We start from the raw sequence: 19,423 nt of genomic DNA, 5'->3' as shown, positions 1-19,423 counted from the left end.
GACCTAGACGGTTTTTGGCTGTTTTTTACATTTTAATTATCTTTTAAATTTTTTATTTTTTAATTTGGAACAGGTCATTTATTCGAACCAGGTGATCAAACCGTTGGCCCAGAAACCGATGGCTAAAACAGTTCCAATTTTGAATCGATTTTTAAAACATTGATTTCAAGAAAATGATGCTGTTCAAACCATTTTATGAGCCCTGTTTTCCTGAAAGCGCAACGGAGAAAACAATTCAGGTTAGAAAACATCATCTCAATGACCTAAGCCCGACCTTACCACCTTAGGATTGGCACAAACAGCTAGAAGCCAATCATGCATCAAGTTCAAGGTTTGTGAGCCTTGACTAAGCCTGGTCTTAGCTGTATATCGGCTACCAAAAACAGAAATAGAAAAGGATACAAATCCGAAGGACAAAACCAATGTTAAACCAAGCATCTTTTTCATCAGAATTCATCACCACCCATTAATAAATATGCCCAACTTTCTACTGAAGGCTTTGGTCCTACTTGAACGGGACCAAATTGACCCGGCTGGATATGGCTCTGTCAGATCGCCTCTCTCTCTCTCTCCCCCTCCTTTATCCTGATTCCTGACAGGACAATAGCTACCATCTCAATTGATGAACTTGTTTGCTATGAATCTAAATGGGTTAGAGAGAAAATCATGTATAGTGGTTAGATAACCTATCAAGAATGAATATGCCGATGTTTCGTATACATAAAACATGGGTCCCAAATAAATTCCATATATAACACTAGTGTGTTCGCTCGTCATAGATTACTCAGCTCGCTATGCATAATTTTGTCTCAGCCCATTTAATCCATTTGTCGAAGGATACATCCAAGAATTCTTGGGCTTTCCATTTCTTGGCCGTTCTGTTAAGCTTTTGTGACAACGACATGTCCCTTATTTATCATGACCGTGACCAAACCACCAACCATACTGAATGCCAGTGCGAGTGTTGAGAATGGCTTCCCACCAAAACTTGTCACATAACTTGAATATCATCCTCAACTTTGAGAGTACATTAATTACCATAAAAAAAAGGGAGAGAAAAGAATGAAAATTCCTACCTTATCTTCTTATCAAAATATCGACACTACATCCATCAATTTTTTCCTTAAACTGGGTCCCACATGGTGTACATTATCATGCTCATTTACTTGATTAATTTATTGATTTTTTTGGGTTGAACAAACCCTAGTTCACTGTGATAATGGTGGTGGAGATGGTTGAGTGCACCAAGGTTTTGAGTCTTCCATACCCAACTGTTTCCCCTCCTTTTCAATCTTTTTTTTTGACAATGTCTTCTTCACGGTTTTAATAATAAAAAACGTATAATAATAAAATAACCCAAAAAGATCTGTATATAGACATTTTATTTTTACTTTACTTTTGTTTTTAGGCCGTGTTTGATTGCAGGACAAATAAATTTGCACTGATACAAAATTATGATAGTGCAAATGATTTGGGCACAAATTTTATCTTGATTGCAGTACAAATAAAGTAAAATATAAGACATGAAGCAAAATAAAGTAAAACCTAAGGCTGTGTTTGGAAATGATGCAAATGGAGTGTAAATCTCGGTTTTGGGTAAATTTGCACTCTAGTTCACTTTTGCTTGTTTTTGGCAACATTAAATTTATGTATTGACAAATTACAGACCAATGTATATTTACATTGATAATAAGATGTAAAAGTACATCAATAAAAAAGAAGTAAATTTGCATTCAAATGGACTTTTGATTAAAAAAAAAAAAATATGCTCTATTGAAATTCATGTTTGCATCCATTACAGCTAAAATTCTGTTTAGTAAGAAGATAAATTCGTCAGTGCAAAACTAACCCAACTTTACAATTTACATGAACCATTTTACACTACATATTTGCATTCATACTTATTTGCATCGTTTTCAAACAAAATTAAAATAGAATTCCCATCTTTTCATTTGCACTCTCATACATTTGCACCAGTACTAGTACAAATTATCCCATGATTTCATCATCATCCTTTTTTTTAGTTTTGACTCGGCATTCCTTGATTCCATCCCAAAACGTGTGGGAAGGATCAAATGGTCACGGTCATTGGACTGGGTGTCTTCATGGGCTCTCGACCCTAATAAGACCCGTTCAGATGTTGGAAGCTGGAACATTTCTTTGGGTAAACTGGGTCCATCCAAGGTCAAAGCCCATTAGAGGGGTAAATTCGTCGTTTAGAGATTATATGGAAGTCAATATATACAGACATCTCCTTGCTCTGTTTTCTGTCGTTCCAAGTTAACTCGTAGCCCGCAAAAGCAGGGTTGTTTTAGTATTTTTCGCCATAAACAGAAAATAAAAATAAGAATAAAAGAATTTCTCTTCTCTGTCCCCCCGAGAAATTATATTACAAGGGCTTTATCGGAAAACAAACTGTCTCTTTTTATTATTTTCCTTCTTTAGGCATTTCTCTATTATTATCTCTATTTTAGTATTTTTTTTATCATTTCCGATTCTCTTCGTCTCTGGCCTCCCTCTCTCGCTCGCTCGCTCGCGCGCTCGGTGGTTCGATTGATCGATCGGTCGATCGGTCGTTCGTTCGCCAGAAGCCATGAATTGACCGTTGGAGACCACCTCATTTGGTTTTTCCGGCAATGTTCTATAGATGGTTTCGGTTTTACCATTTCTCGGCGGTCGGATTTCTCGACTACTTGAATTAAAATCGGTACCTTTCTTCCCCTGGTTCACCTTCTTAGATCTGCCTGTATTTGGTTTTGTATAATAACTTGTTCAGACATTAGAACGAGAATGAAGACATCATTGTTTTCAGAATTTAGGGTTGTTTCCTTGAATTTGTTCTCAATTAGTTGCGATCTTTGTTGGAATTTCAATCTCGTAGGGCATTGCTTGATTCACTGAATTACGTTGACGTTAGTAGCCAGAGGAAGATCCAGGGTTCGGGTTAGAAATGTTTCACAAGATAATAAAGCGTGGGCATCGGAAGGTCTCCAAGTCGGATGCCAATGAGGCTGCTGTATTTGGGCACGGTGCTTCCGCATATCGGAATTCTGGATCCGTTTCGACGTCGAATATTACAGTAAACCATGCCTCTCGAACTACCGATGCTTCTTCTGTTGCCAATTCTCAGCAACAGTCAGGTGGGGCGGCAAATGGCGCCGGCTCGGAGCGGGGGAGCGTTGTTGAATCCATGCCAGTAATCGTTGAGACGCTTCCGTTGTTCAGAGATGTCCCCGTCTCTGAGCGACAGAATCTATTTCTTCGGAAGCTGAGGATTTGTTGTATACTCTTTGATTTCTCGGATACATTGAAATCCATTCGGGAGAAGGAGACCAAGCGACTGACTCTTATTGAGCTTGTAGATTTCATACAATCCGGTTCTAGCAAGATTACTGAGAATGTTCAGGAAGAAATGATTCGGATGATTTCTATCAATATTTTTCGTTGTTTGCCTCCAGCTTCGCATGAGAACACGGGAGCTGAAAATACTGACCCAGAAGAAGAGGAACCGTATATTGAGCCTTCCTGGCCTCACTTGCAGATTGTATACGAACTGCTTCTCAGATACGTTGTATCGTCTGACACGGATACTAAGATCGCGAAGCGATACATAGATCATTCTTTTGTTTTGAAACTCCTGGATCTTTTTGACTCCGAGGATCCTCGTGAGCGGGAGTATTTGAAGACTATTCTCCATCGAATTTATGGGAAATTCATGGTGCATCGCCCATTTATAAGGAAGGCAATAAACAACATCTTCTACCGCTTTATTTTTGAGACAGAGAGACACAGTGGAATCGGCGAGCTGTTGGAGATTCTTGGTAGCATAATAAATGGATTTGCCCTGCCAATGAAGGAGGAACATAAGTTGTTCCTTGTTCGGGCTCTTATTCCACTCCACAAGCCTAAAGCGGCTGCCTTGTATCACCAGCAGTTGTCATACTGCATTACCCAGTTTGTTGAAAAGGATTATAAACTGACGGATACTGTCATAAGGGGGTTACTGAAGTACTGGCCCGTCACCAACTGTCAGAAAGAGGTTCTCTTTCTAGGAGAGCTAGAAGAAGTGCTGGAGCTAACACAATCGGCAGAATTTCAACGATGCATGGTTCCTCTTTTTAGACAAATAGGACGCTGCCTCAATAGCTCGCATTTCCAGGTTTGGATTGCATTTTTTTTATTTTTAAATCATAAAGTTTGCAATTCATTGACATGGAGTTCATCTATTGGTATCAGTGTATCACAAAGAATGTTGGTTGTTAGATGATCCAAGTAGAAAATCAACAGCATACTAGAAATAAATCTAATACCTTGCATGGATATGATATTGCAGTGTTTTATGTGGAAATTATAAGATGATTTTGAGCCCAAAGTAACAATGGTTCTGGTCAAACCATCATTCTGAATATTCAAGAATGTCAATTTCATTTCTTCTTTCTTACCTAATAAGGATTTGAATTATCCTCATTACAAGTCTGTATGTTTTCTTCATGCCTCATTTATTTATGTCATTATCCTATTAATTCTGCTTTTCTTCATTTTTTGCTGGTTTCTTGCATATTACATATTGATGCCTACTTGTTTTTTATCAATAATGTCTCTTTGTTTATTTATCTTACAAGGATCCAAAGCAAGGCTCTGAATTTCGACATGATATGCCCTGTATTGGGTGTATCATATCAGTGGGGGTCTGAAACAGGAAATACAAGCTTTTTGGCCTTTTGACCTATTTCAGGAGGTAGGCAGATCTAAGACCTACTCCCTGACCTGTTTTTGGGAAAAAAAGGCTTCCACTAGGTACAAAGTATCGATGCACCCCTTTCAACATATTGGGGTGTATCAATACTTTGAGCCTTGATCCATAGTGCAGAGAGAGAAAAATCTAGCTTTCCATTTGTTAGAGTTGGCTAAGGAAGGGCATTTCAGTCTTTTCTGTTTAAGTATTATGTTAATTACATATCCCATACTTAAGTAGGGGCATATTTGACTTTGTACACTGCTTTTGATATATAAATATATGGTCAGCTGGGAGAGTCTTTTTGACTTCTCAGTTCGACACTTCTTTCTCCTCTCTTCTCCTTCTTCTCCTCCTTCTCTCTCTTTCTCTCTTCTCTATCTCTAAAACTAGTACGACTGAACTATTCTTACATGGTATCAGAGCGCTGCTAAAAAGGAGAAAGGAAGACTACAGCTTCATTCGATCAGATCCTCTTTCCTCCTTTCTTTTATTATTATTATTTTTTTATTTTTTCTGGTCTGCCCAATCTGGAGTAAGTGGTGGAGAAGGTTGCAGCAATCCCCAGAAGTTTGCGGCAACCTATTCAGGCGTTCCTAGGGTTATGGTGGCCTAGTTACAGGTGAAGGGAGAGTGCGGCAGCCCTAGTGGAAAATTTCTGGACTACTATCACCATGCGTGACAGCCTTGGTGGTCGTGTGGTTGTAGTTGTGGTGGTCTGAACCCTCTATTGAGCAGTTTCAAGAGGGATATTTTTTTTATGGTGGTTATGAAATTGTATGTTCACAGAAGTGGCCGAATGTACGCTAGGGAAGGATCGTGGTGATTGGATGAAGAGACACTGTACGGTAATAGTCGAAGTGTTTGGGACTGATTTTTTTTTAGTTCAAGCAGAACCAGTTTCGTAGGTTGAAATGGCGTCAATAGGAGATGTTAGTGGTGACCATAAATCAAGTGTGATGATTTCCTCTGATTTTTTAAGTGTGCAGATGACATCCATCGAACTCAACGGTGAAAACTATGTGCCATGGGCTAAGTCGATGGAAGTGTTTCTTAAGGCTAAGAAGAAAATAAAACATGTACGGGAGGAGAAACCTACTGGCTACTGTTGAATCTCTGGGTTTCAATGATTGGGAGAAGGAGGATGCTCAAATCATGACGTGGTTGTGGAACAGTATGGAGCCTAAAATCAATGTTAACTTCATGTTCTTAGACACAATAAAGGATATATGGGAGCATGCCAAGAAACTCTATTCTGGACAAGACAACACTAGAAGAGTTTATCAGCTTTATCAGGAGTACTTCGGTTTGCAACAGGAAAATCAGACCCTTGAAAAATGTTATGCCAGTATGAGAAATCTTCGGAATGAACTTAATGTCTATCATCCCTTAACTCCAGATGCCAAAATTCAGCAACAACAAAGGGAACAACTTGATGTTACCCAATTCTTAGTGGGGCTGAAATCAAAGTATGAACCTATCAGAGCACATATATTGGGTGGATCTGCCCTCCCTACTATAGGGGAAGTGTTGCCCGTCTTTGTAGGATCTATTTTGGTCCCACAGAGATTACCATACCTCCTGACAGATCAACACTTGTTGGAACTCGAGGAGGAGCTTATGGGAACAGAGGAGGTGGTAACCCTATGTTTGGTCGTAGCAATGGTGGAGGTCGTGATTCAGGGGGAGGCCATGGAGGAAGAGTAAACACTTTAGGAAATGTACACATTGTGGAAGAGATGGACACACAGTTAACTTCCGTTATGATCTGCATGGTCCACCCTCCACATGGGCTAATCATGCAACTGTTGGTGGTAGTGAAGTTAGTGATAATCAGCCAGTTGATCCAACACCTTCTACAGTATGAGAGATTCTACTTCACGTCAGAATACTGCCACCCTTGCTCATTCAGGTATGGCTTGCCTGGCATCAAAACCTTCCCTCTGGATAATTGACTCTGGAGCCTCTGATCACATGACTGGGACTCTAGGTGTGTTTTCCTATCTTTCTCCGACCTCCACATCACATAATGTTACCCTAGCCAATGGTTCTACTTCCCCCATTTGTGGTATCGGTAATGTTGACATTGCATCTCTTTCTTTGTCTTTTGTTTTATATATACCCAAGTTTCCTTTTAATCTTATGTCTGTTAGTAAACTAACCAAATCCCTCAATTGTTTCATCACATTTTACCCTTCTTGTGTTTTTCAGGATCTCAAGACAGGGAGACAGATTGGTGGAGGGCATGAAGCCAGTAGATTGTATTACCTTGACGGTGGTGGTTCTACAGTTGCACTTCAAACTTCTGTTACTCCTCTCCAGTGGCATTGTAGACTCGACCATCCATCTCTTAAAGCTCTCAAGCTACTTGTTTCGTCATTGAGTCATCTGTTTTCCTTGCAGTGTGAGTCGTGCCAGTATGGGAAACACCATTGGGTTTCCTTCAATCCTAGAGTTGATAGTTGCATGTTGAGTCCTTTTGCTTTGGTTCATTCAGATATTTGGGGTCCACTTAGAATTGAGTCTTATAATGGTTACAGGTATTTTGTTGTTTTTGTTGATGACTGTTCAAGAATGACATTGATTTATTTAATGAAAGAAAGGGGCGAATTACTTTCCATTTTCCAAAAGTTTCATGTTGAAGTGTATACATAATTTGGTGTTTCAATTAAAATTCTCCGTTCAGACAATGGCAGAGAGTATTTTCTTCATTTTGGCAATCTTTGGAACAACATGACATTATTCATCAGACATCCTGTGCAAACACCCCTCAACAAAATGGGGTGGCTGAGGGGAAGAACCGACATCTACTTGAAACAACTCGGTCTCTTCTTTATCATATGAATGTTCCTAAACGTTTTTGGAGTGATGCAATACTTATTACTTGTTTTCTAATTAATCGCATGCCCTCGTTCATTCTTGATGGTCATTCTCCGTTCTCTATCTTGTTTCCCACTTTGTCTCCATATCCCTTGACTCTCAAGATCTTCGGGTGTGTGTGCTTTGTTCAGAATCTTGGTCCTGGTCTAGACAAGTTGGATGCACACTCCATTAAGTGTATCTTCCTTGGCTACTCTAGGACTCAGAAAGGGTATAAATGCTACAATCCCATTACTTGGAAATCATTTGTCTGTCATGATGTTACATTCTTTGAGTCTGTGTCATACATCTCAAGTCTCGATATTTCTCCTCCCAAAGAGGTTCATCTTCCTCTTCCAGTTGATAATCCCATTCCTGTTGTTCCCGTTGTGACTGAGTCTCCACTTCCCCCAATGCAGGAATTTACTGAAAGGCCACCAATTTGTCAAGTGTATACTCACCGACAGAGACCAGCACCTCCTCCAGCTTCTACTCCGTCTGCAGATCCAGTTTCTTCCACACTCAAGTTGCCTTTTGACCTTGACCTTCCTATTGCATTGCGGAAAGGTAAACGTAGTTGCACTTTGTACCCCATATCCAATTATGTTTCTGTCTCTCACCTTTCCGCTTCCCATCGCAAGTTTGTTTATCTATTATCCTCCGTATCTACACCTAAGGATGTTCAGGAGGCTCTTACTTCGCCAGGGTGGCATAAAGTTATGGAAGAGGAACTCTCTGCCCTTAATCACAATCATACGTTGGAACTCACCAATCTTCCCCTAGGTAAGCATGTTGTTGGTTGTAAATGGGTGTATACTGTTAATTATCTACCAGATGGGAGAGTGGAATGGTTGAAAGCCCGTTTAGTTGCCAAAGGGTATTTTCAACTTTATGGTGTAGATTATGTGGAAACATTTTCCCCTATTGCTAAGATTGGCTCAGTACGTGTGTTGATTTCCTTAGTAATCATGAATGATTGGCCTCTGTTTCAACTCAATATTAAAAATGCCTTACTCCATGGTGATCTTCTAGAGGAGAAGTGTACATGGAGCAACCACCAGTGTTTGTTGCTCAGGGGGAGGATGGTAAGGTGTGTAAGCTCAAGAAGGCAATCTGTGGGCTCAAACAGTCTCCCTGTGCTTGGGTTGGAAAATTTAGTGAGGTAGTGAAAGAGTTCAGAATGAGACAATGTCAAGTTGACCACTCAATATTTAGCTATGACTCTGAAGCCGAGAAGATCTTGCTAGTAGTTTATGTGGACGACATAGTCATTACTGGCAGTGGTAGACTTGGGATTGATAGACTGAAGGTCTTTCTACAAGATCACTTTTAGACAAAAGATGTTCTTGACCTATTGTAAGAAACAAGACTATTAGGTGCTAATCCAGCTGAAACTCCCATGGAACCGAATGTGAAGTTGGGTAGTGATATAGGTGAATTATTTGATGATCCCGGAAGGTAAAGAAGTTTAGTGGGAAAACTGAATTACCTAACTATCACTAGACCTGATAGCTCATTTTCTGTCAGTGTGGTAAGCCAATTTATGCAAAGCCCTCGAATTCCTCATTGCGACATAGTTCTTAGAATTGTGCGGTATTTGAAGGGGGCTCTAGGCCGTGGGTTACTGTACAAGCCAGGAGGTGGTCTTGAAATAATTGGCCATACAGACACAGATTGGGCAGGCTCAATATTGGACAGGAGATCCACTACAGGTTATTGCACTTTTCTTGGAGGAAATCTAGTGACATGGAAGAGCAAGAAGCAGATTATTGTAGCAAGGAGTAGTGTAGAAGCAGAATACAGGGCCATGGTACACACTACATGTGAACTAGTATGGTTGAAAAATCTTTTGCAGGAAATCGGGTTTTCAATAAGTAAACCCATGAATATATACTGTAACAACCAAGCTGCAATTCACATCTCATCCAATCCAATTTTTCATTAGAGAACCAAGCACACAAAGGTAGATTGCCATTTTGTAAGGGAAAAAGTCCTTAATGGTGTCATAAGTACAGAGCATGTGAGAATAGGTGATCAGTGGGCAGATCTGTTCACAAAAGGGTTGAGTTCGGGAAGAGTGAGCTATATATGTAACAAGCTGGGACTATATGATATATATTCTCCAGCATGAGGGGGAGTTTTAGAGTCGGCTAAGGAAGGGCATTTCAGTCTTTTCTGTTTAAGTATTATGTTAATTACATGTCCCATTACTTAAGTAGGGGCATATTTGACTTCGTACACTGCTTTTGATATATAAAATATGGTCGGCTAGGAGTCTTTTTGACTTCTCAATTCGACACTTCTTTCTCCTCTCTTCTTCTTCTCCTTCTCCTTCTCTCTCTATCTCTGAAACTAGTTCGACTGAACTATTCTTACATCATTAAAAGCAGACAACCTCAAAAGTTCTAACTTCTGCTCTTTGGGTCCATTAGATAACAAACTTCTGTGCTTTACCACAAAGCAAGGTTCTAAATTTCGACACGATATGCCCCACATCAGGCGTATCATATCATCTTGATGGGGGGAAAAACAGGAAATATAGGCCTTTTGACCCATTTCAGGGGGTAGACAGGCCTAAGACCTACCCCTGACCTATTTTTGAAAAAAAAAAACCAAAAACAAGGCTTCCACTAGGCACTAGGTACAAAGCACCAATACTTTGAACCTTGCCACAGTGTTTTGTAATATTGGTGGTATGTGGGCTCAAATATAACTTCAATATGTTGTAACGGTTTTGCTTGTTAGATTAGCCGGAAGGATATAAGCAGTGATTTTCACAGAAGCTCCTTTCGCCCTTTGCATTCACAACTTCACAGTTGGTCCAAGGATAACTAATGTGGTCACTATATTGGAGTATATGGTGTATTAAGTGTTTTTTTATTGTTCTCATACGATTTTATGTTATTTTGATGCTTTTTTGGGCTGGTCTTGTTGTATTTTATGCTTCCTAGAAATGCTTGGATATTAATCCTTCCTTTTTCCTTATGCCTTTTAGCTCATGTAATTCTGATTTTGAACATTAGTTATCAAGAGCAGAAAAGAATCATAGACTGAAAGTCATAAATTCTTAAGGGTTATTATCTAAAACTCCCTTTCACTTTTCTCCAATTCTCTTAAACATGCCCTGACCTTTTATTGAAACCTCCACAGATCCCTGTCATAGATCTGCCATTAGAAGATGGACAGTTTTTGCAAAATTACTATTCTACCCCCTCAAGCACAGCTGCCACCGGCTGTGGACAACTTTAATTAACAGTCCCTTTGGGTGGAATGATGACCATCAGCAACCTTGACATCTTGATGTTAAAAAGTTGTTCTTGAGCTCTAGCATACATATGAAAATAATTGATACAATGGACCAATGCTATAGAAAAAAAGATAATGACAGGATTGAATGTCAAATAAATTTAATCACAAACTTACCACTTAACGCAGGAAGCAACTGATATTTAGAAAAGGAGTGACCAAGTTAGAGAGAGAGAGAGAAGCAGTGTGGTACAAAGAAGGTAGGAAAACCCAAAATACAAACAATGTTTTCCTTAATTCAGTTTGTCTAACTGTTATGCCGTTTTCTGGCAAAATGTTCTTTCTCCCCACAACTGTAGCAGTTCCCACCCTCATCAGTACTGCCTCCACTGTATCTTCCCTGTTGAAACCCTCATCAAGTGCTCAGGCACCACAGTTATTGCAAACACCAGCACCACCATTTCTCCCACTACCACCTCTTCCTTTGCTGCTTCCTCCACCAGCATACCTGCCACCATTGCCTCCACTACCACTACTTCTGAAGCCATACCCACCACCACATCCACCTCTACTGCCACCACGACCATAACTATCTCTTTTGCTTCCTTGGATGTTAGACCCCTTGGGGCCAGTCACATCTGTGGCTTTCATCCTGCTGTCATCCCCTCTCTCGATCATGAATTCAACTTTTTCTCCTTCAGCAATGCTCCTATAACCTCAGATTTAGTAGGTGATTGATGGACAAAGAGATCTCACTACCATCGCCCAGAGCAATGAAGCCATAGCCCTTCATTCGATTGAATCACTTTACCACCACTGTAGTTCTGCTACCTCCATGTGTGATGGCTCAATGGGTCGACCTGTTGATGTACCAACTACATCTAAAAAAAAAACTCTAGACCAGATACAAAACTCCAAATCTACAAGACTAACAAAAAAATGAAGAGAAGGAGAGAGAAAGAAAAGCCTTGCTGAGTCCAAACCCCCCCCCCCCTCCCCCTCTTGAGAGTTGAGACTCCCCTGCCTCTGGCTCTGAATCCAAATTGCTTGCTATGTCACTAAAACAATGGAATAATTAATTTAACTTTCTATTTAATAGGAGTTAAGTACTTGATTTTGTTTTCCAGATTATTTATGAATTGGGCAATCAGGGATAGTTTGCTCATTAAAAAATTAATGGTCTAGGTGGATAACTTCTGTCATGGTTGCTAACAGTGACCTGCTGGAAGGTAAGTACTAAGTAGCTGATAATAAAAATTCTCTAACAGGGGGTCTCTGGAGGTTTTGAAAAGTAAGGGTATGTTTAAGAGAATTAGAGAAAAGTAAAGGGGAGTTTATAACCCATTTTTAAATCAGAATAAGCCCCAGTTCAAAAATGCAAGCCAATCTATGTAGCACAACAGGCTATTCTGAATGAGCTATTTTCTCAGACTGTATGCAAAGATTAAGGATTAGAAAAGGGTGTCTCCTTTTGCTTGTAGCTGTTTCTTAGAAAAGTCAAGATATACTGCTTGTTAGGGCAAGCTTTCAGATGCCCGTTTACATTTCTACACTATATTTCAGGGTTGGGGTTTCTGGTGCCATAAATTGACCCTTATTTGTGAAGTGTTTATCTTATATAAAAGAAAATTCATGGCCAGGGCAACCTGTCGTTAAACCGTCATAGTGCATGCTTTTCATGGATTTGTATCTCTAAATTAGTAAATTCCTAGATGCTTTTATCACAACATTCTTCACTAGTTTAGAGCTTTTACCTTCTAAGACATCACCTTCTAAAAGAACAGAAAAATAGAGACAGTACCTATACAAGATAAAGACTTAGAGAGCAGTACCCAAAAAAAAAAAAGACTTAGAGAGTACCTCTGGTGTCTATCAGATCTGGACAACACTACCATATTCCTTACAACCAGGGTTGCCATCTCCATAAAGGTTCTTTTTTTTTTACCTTGCTAGAAATTTTATTATTTCATAGTTGTCAAGGTAACACCTAGGCCACAAGGCACCCTTGAAGGATCATCTTGCTTAAGCACTTAGTTATTTTGTACATGGCTCTATGAAATTCTTTTGTATTCTTTATTTCAAGATTATAATAACAAAGTAGACATTATTAAACTAAACTATTCATTTTGTGGGTTTATATTACTAGTTTCTATTTTATTATTTTTTTGATAGGTAACTACGAAGAAGTTTTATTAAGAATCAAATCATAATGTCCATCATTACAAGCAATTCCTTGGATAGGCAGCGAGTGCTACCTCCCCCAAGTGTACAGTGAGTAGCTAAAGTTGAACCCAATACAAAGTACCCCCCCCCCCTGTTTGGCTAAAGAATCAGCCAGTCCGTTTGCAATCTTTGCACCCATTGAACTTTTATTTCCATGTTTTTTGTCAGCCATTTGATCGTCTTTAGCTCATTCCTATATTACCAAGTTGCTATCTCATTGTCCATCATCCATCCAACCATGACCATGGAATCACCCTCTATGATTAATTTGTGCCACTCCACATCTCTTGTACGTTGGATTCCTTAGATAGCCACAAGGAGCTCAGCCCTTATAGTGTCTCCAAAACCAATTGGGCCTAAACAAAGCTACAATTTGGCCTTCCTTGTTTCTAAAGACTCCGCCCACTCCTATGGATCTGGATTTTCGAGGCTTCTGCCATGAAGTCTCCTTCAGGTGGTGTCCATAGCCTTGGGACCTTTGTTTTCCTTGATGAAGATGCAGTCACTTCCCTCTATTTTCTTCTCAAATCATCATATGAAAAGGATGCAAATAAATCAATGGTCCTGACCCAATGCAACACCCTAGCGATAATACATTCAATAACTGCTTCCTTACTCTTTTCCCTCTCCTTAAAAATTCTTGCATTTCTTTCTTCCTATACCATCCAAATGGTTGCTTCTCTTGTGATTCTCCACATAATTCTTCCTATTTTTCTTGGTCATACATAAAGTTCCAGAACTAAATAGACTAGCCACACTCAAGAGTAATGCCCACTGCACCCAAAAAGAGAGAAAAATCATTCCCAAATGCAAGAAATAAATGAACGGGAGATTGGTAAATGGCAGCATGTCTCACCATTGGATGTACCAGTTTGGAGATAAGCACCAATTCAGTATTCTCCTTTGTAAAATATCCATGGTATTAATCTTCTCATGGTACAGCCCCCAATAAAAAGCTCCTACCTTAGGGGGAATGGGATTAGACCACTCTTCTTTTGTGGGAAAGGACAAAGGGAATGGAGTAGGGCTTTTTGACCCTAACCCATTTGACCGACCCGCTTGAAAACCCACCCATTTAAATAGTGGGTCAATATGGGTCAAGTGACCCATTAGCTTCAGGGGAAAAGGGTCAGGCCTCTCTCTCTCTCTCTCTCTCTCTCTCTCTGTTTTCTTACCACGGCTCCATCATTCCAAGCAGATCTAGTGGGCACCATCACTTGAAGGCATCATTGTTTTGATTGGAGCTGCTGAGCAAAACTTCCAATCAACTGTTGAACCTACGGTGCCATCACCCAAATGATTATCATCTCTCTCAGCTTCATCATTCTGAGCAAAAAGATGAAATCAACTACTTTCTGTAATGATAAAAAAAATCAACTATTTTCTGTGGTCCATCAAAAGCAGTTCCATTCAGTTGGAATTTCTTCCGCTGCTGGTGGTGATGTAGCTGCTACCATAACTCCTTTGGGTATTTGCTTGTTTATGTGATCTTTTTTCTGCCATCATCTGATGATTTTGTAATTTTGTACCGATCCTCTCTCTCTCTCTCTCTCTCTCTGGAAAATCTAAGAGAAGGATTCAAATTTTGAACCTTTATAAATTTTACCAAATTTCACGAACCTTTATCATTTTTACCAATTTTTTGAAAAAAAAATAGCCCTAAATCCCAATTAAAACCACCAGAAAAAGAAGAGACTGAAAGAAGTTTTGATATTGGTTCCCTCTTATAAGTGGAGATGGAATTGGCAGATGGAAAGAGGTCCTTGAGAGTCCCACCCATATGTCTTCCCAGAAAGATTTTATCTCTAGTGCAAGCATCATACCTTATATGATTTAGAAATCTCAGCAAGGTACCATGAATAGCCTTCCATGGCCGATGTGGTAACCCCGCATCCCAGCCATTCTCTATCATTCCACGAGTGCTTATCACAGATTTATGCCATGACTCTCATTTTCAAGGTGCAGCCTCCATAACTTCTTTCTTTGTTATTTATTAGAAAGGATCAATGCAAATCCTATTGATTGCAGAGGTTCCTAATGCAGTGAGACATTTGAGAAATAGAAAAAATCATCTCACTGTTCCGGTTTCAAAAGCATTCTCCAGGTTGAAATGGGGATTATTTGGTATTAGGCCTGATTAGAAGGTAAAAGAGTAACGAATGTTTGCAAGAGAAGCAAAGGAGGTCATGTCCAAGCCAATGGGGATTATTTGGTATTAGGCCTGATTTAGAAAAGTAACGAATGTTTGCAAGAGAAGTAACGAATGGTTGAAATGGGGATTATTTGGGAGAGCTTTTGGAGTTGTGTCTTTGGCTCTTTGCGATCATTGGTCTATAAGTGGTGAGGTGAAATTCGTGAAGTCTTGTGTGGTAAGGTTGTGGATTGGGAGGGCAAAATTTATGTCTTCTGGTTTGTTGGGTCAGTTGATGTGGGGTTTTTCTCAGTTGTGGTAGTATTTCAGATTCTGGAATATCGGATTGTGGGCAGTGTAGATCTTTCTTTTCTTCTCTCTGGTGACTTCTGGTCACCTTTCTTGTATTTTCTTTTTTTGTTTTAATAAATTTTAGTTTACTAAAAAAATGCCTTGCACCAACCAGTTAGGACGTGCTGCATTGACCTTGTTCTATAATTACATTACATCAATTCGTCATATCTAGTGGCATTCCTAGATATGAAGTGGGGAAGTAGGAAGTTAGGAATGAGATGGTTCTTATTAGGTGCATCAGTATATGTAAGTATTAAACTAACAAAAAGAGGTTTGGTTCAAGATGAATGCTCTAAGCCAAAGAGAGCAAGGGTGAGCAGGCCAGGCTTATCACCTATGCTGAGGGCTTTAGTCTGGGCCCAGGCCTGAAATATAGGCCTGTGACTGGGCCTCATTCCAGGCCTATGATTACATGTGTGATTTTTTTTTTGGTACAGTATTACATGTGTGATTTAGATTTTGAGTGTCTTCTGATTTTGAAAATTTTAGATTTAAATACATGTATTTATATTTTAAATACATGTGATTTAAACTTAAAAAAAAAGTAAAAAGATGAATAAACATTTAAAAGTTTTGGTGATTCAGATTTTGTATTTTTTGTTGTAAAGTCATAAATGTCTTACCTAAGTGATTAAATTTAAAGGAGGGGAGGTAAAAGGGGAACACCCCTTTTTTTTATCAAGGGTCAATTTCTTAAACTACCCTTATGGTTTTGCTAATTGACTAAGTGTACCCTTACTGTTTGAAAGTTGACCAACACTACCCTTACTGTTTCTGACAACTGACTAACTCTACCCCTGTTGTTAACATCCGTTAACAGAAAGGCAAAAAAGACTATTTTACCCTTTATTCTTCTTCAAATTTTCATAATAAAACAGAGAATAGGGGAAAGAAACACCGAACTCAGTGATTTCAGCACTTACAACTTTTTTAAAACCCAATATTGCCCTCGTACCCTGAGCCCCCACTCACTCTCTTCTAATACCTCCCCCTCCCCCTCCTCCGCCTCTGTCCCTCTCTGGTCTCTTCTCTCCATTCTCAATCTGCAGATGCAAACAGATACCGATCATCGCTGCTCGGCAAACCCAACTTTGGCTTGCTAACGCCTCTAGAAATGGCGGAAACGGATCGTTCATCTATGCCACTGCTCCACTTATACCGATCATCGCTGATGAATAGCAGCTTCAATCTTGCTCTGCTCTTGCCTGGAGTCATCAGAGTGACCAAGATTCTGCATCTTTTCATATTCGACGGAGCCTAGATCGTCGAGAGCACTGCCAAGCCAAGAAATGAAATCGCCCAGGTTGAAAGCCCCGAAGAGCTTCGAGAATTCCTGCAATATGGCGACGAACTTGGCAGGTAACCAGTCATCCCCCAACACAAAGTTGGAGACGGTGAAATTGGCAGCATCTGTAGCGTTTATCACATGGTAACCCGGCCACGAAACCCTGTTCGTTGTCACTGATCCTGCGCCTGTATTGTTGTATTCCGCGTAGTAGAGTGTGCTCAGTGCAAAGTCTCCAGACCATGCTATCCAACCAGCTGGATCTATGAAGCTATCAATGAAAGATTGCAGATAGACAGTCCTAGAGTACTCTTTCCATGGTCGTCCTAGATAAGAGCTTGTAGTTCCATTGCTAGAAACCAAGTCTGGAGTTGCCATGATATTACAGTTCTGAATGGAAATTCCGGTGTTCTGGTTTGGTCTGTTCTGCCTTGGGCGATCAGGGCATTGAACTGTCCTTGCATCGGCAGCCGGGCATAAATGTTGCAGTTTTGGAAAACAGCGGCGGCATTTCCAAATATGAAGTCTGCAGTTCCATATATATCACATTCCCTGTAGAACTGCCTGAGGGAATGGGCATATAGGGTATCCTGGTAGCCTTCGAAGCTACAGCTGTAGAAGGTTGACAAGTCTGCTCCATTCCGAACCGCCACCGCCTGATGCTTGATTGCTCCGGCAGTGTTGCGAAGTGTTATATTTATTGCGACGAACCCTTGTCCAACCACAGCTGGACAGAGGCGGAGGGGGAGGTATTAGAAGAGAGAGTGGGGGCTCAGGGTACGAGGGCAATATTGGGTTTTAAAAAAATTGTATAGGTCACATGGGGTCACATGTGCATAAATTGTGACGGAGCATTAATGGATGCTAACGACAGGGGTAGAGTTAGTCAATTGTCAGAAACAGTAAGGGTAGTGCTAGTCAATTTTCAAACAGTAAGGATACACTTGGTCAATTAGCTAAACCATAAGGGTAGTTTAAAAAATTTACCCTTTTATCAATAACAGGAATCATTTCATTAAAATACAAAGGAGGGGAGATAAAAAGGCAAAACCCCTTCACCTCAAAGAAATAACAAAAACAAACACCCCAAGAGAGAAGTTAACACAGTACTAACAAAACCACTACACACAAACTTCACTAGACTCCACACCCCCACTAAAACGGTGAAACCAGCAGAAGCCACAAGAACAACACAAAAATTCCAGCTGAAAACATCTCAAAATTTGCTTGAAGACTCTGCTGCTTTGGATTCTTGACTGGGAATAGCTTTGCTCCTCAAGTTCCCCTTCTTTGCTTTCTTCACCTTCTTGATAGGCTTAATACAAAATAATCCCCCCTTTTAATCTAGCAAAGACTTTCAAAACCTGAACTGCACAATTAGTCTTTTTTACTTATATAAATCTTCTAACAGTGTTCAATTTCCTGTCAATCATCTGCTCACCCTTTGATATGGGCTGATGGGTCTTCTTTTTCTTTGGGTTACATCTTATGCATATGCATGCTATGCTTTATTCGTGATTTTTCCTTGTTAATCAAGTTCTGTAAGTCAAGTTGCTTGATTTGATTAGGAATTCTTGTTTTTCTGTCTTGGGAGTAGTACCAAATATGTTTTTAAGTATTTTTGCTAAAACAAAAGCTCCATGACAGGTAGCAGAAAGAGCCCTCTTCTTGTGGAACAATGAACACATTGTGGGTTTGATTGCCCAGAACCGCAGCGTGATATTCCCAGTCATCTATGAGGCACTTGAGAAGAACATACAGAGCCATTGGAACGAGGCAGTCCATGGGCTGACAGAAAATGTGAGGAGGATGTTCTTGGAGATGGATAAGGAGCTATATGAGCAATGCCAAAGGCAATATCTAGAGAAAGAGGCAAATGCTAAAGAATTGGAGGAACAGCGAGAATTGACTTGGAAGAGACTGGAAGCTGTTGCAGCAAAGTCTGGGGGAGAGGACATGGTTATGGTTAACTGATTAATTTGGGTTTGGAACTGAAAGGTGATGGGCTAAAGGGTGATGATGTCCTTGTTCCATTCTAGTGTCATTTTTAGATCTCGCACTGGGCTTATCAAAGAAGCAAGAGAATGGTGTAATTTAAAATTGTATCAAAAATATGTGGATAATGTGCTGCAGATTATGAATGGGTTGTGAAGATTTCTAGTAAATTTTCTCTGAAGAAAGGGGAGTATTGAATCTGTCTTCATTTCAAACAGGTAATCTGTAGCACAAAATCACCTGTTTCCTGAAGTTTGTCAAGGGTCATGAATCTGGAGATGTAAGCAAATCAGTATTTTCTTCCTTTCTTCCAGTTCTACGGATCCTAACTACCAATTATTCCTGTCTTTGGCATTTAATATTTCCTTTTTGGTTAAAAAATGGCTTCATTGAAATACAGAGTAACAACAATACAAAGCAGAGGATCAATAACAAAAACACAGAAACTAGACCAAACAACCTACCACTGACTCAAGAAAAAACAAAGAAAACAAAATCTAGCACTAACTAGTATTCTCTACCAAACTAATAGAACATTCATCCTTTCACTAGTCGTCTAACCACTTGGGAGTTAGGAGACAGTCTAATCTCGTAC

At 39.8% G+C, this 19,423-nt stretch overlaps 1 protein-coding gene and 1 pseudogene across 2 annotated transcripts; one reads left to right on the top strand and one right to left on the bottom strand.

The window, feature by feature from the left end:
* Positions 1 to 2,460: 2,460 nt before the first annotated feature.
* LOC104587347 (serine/threonine protein phosphatase 2A 57 kDa regulatory subunit B' beta isoform) lies at positions 2,461 to 19,141 on the top strand. Of its 2 annotated transcripts, none has more exons than XM_010244910.3 (3): positions 2,461 to 2,707; positions 2,882 to 4,159; positions 18,481 to 19,141. In XM_010244910.3, exons 2-3 carry the CDS (start codon positions 2,951 to 2,953, stop codon positions 18,805 to 18,807), a joined length of 1,536 nt encoding a protein of 511 aa, XP_010243212.1. In that variant the 5' UTR covers positions 2,461 to 2,707; positions 2,882 to 2,950; the 3' UTR covers positions 18,808 to 19,141. The 2 variants fall into 2 exon arrangements, with proteins under 2 accessions (XP_010243212.1, XP_088753700.1); XM_088897574.1 differs by lacking the exon at positions 18,481 to 19,141 and adding an exon at positions 6,947 to 7,405.
* Positions 16,581 to 17,576, bottom strand: LOC109114011 (putative pectinesterase/pectinesterase inhibitor 41 pseudogene; annotated as a pseudogene).
* Positions 19,142 to 19,423: the final 282 nt, after the last annotated feature.

The sequence above is a fragment of the Nelumbo nucifera genome, chromosome 2 (genome assembly GCF_055504915.1).
Source record: "Nelumbo nucifera cultivar China Antique chromosome 2, China Antique-T2T, whole genome shotgun sequence".
Taxonomy (NCBI): Eukaryota; Viridiplantae; Streptophyta; class Magnoliopsida; order Proteales; family Nelumbonaceae; genus Nelumbo; species Nelumbo nucifera.
The sequence above is the reverse complement of the archived record's forward strand: the minus strand, read 5'-3'. Positions and strand labels throughout refer to the sequence as shown.

What these genes read in the sequence shown, in the direction of transcription:
- LOC104587347 (XM_088897574.1), top strand. Translation starts at nt 2,951, where the DNA reads ATGTTTCACAAGATAATAAAGCGTGGGCATCGGAAGGTCTCCAAGTCG. An exon ending in TCAATAGCTCGCATTTCCAG is followed by an intron (nt 4,160 to 6,946) that starts GTTTGGATTGCA and finishes TGTGTTTTTCAG; the next exon opens with GATCTCAAGACAGGGAGACA.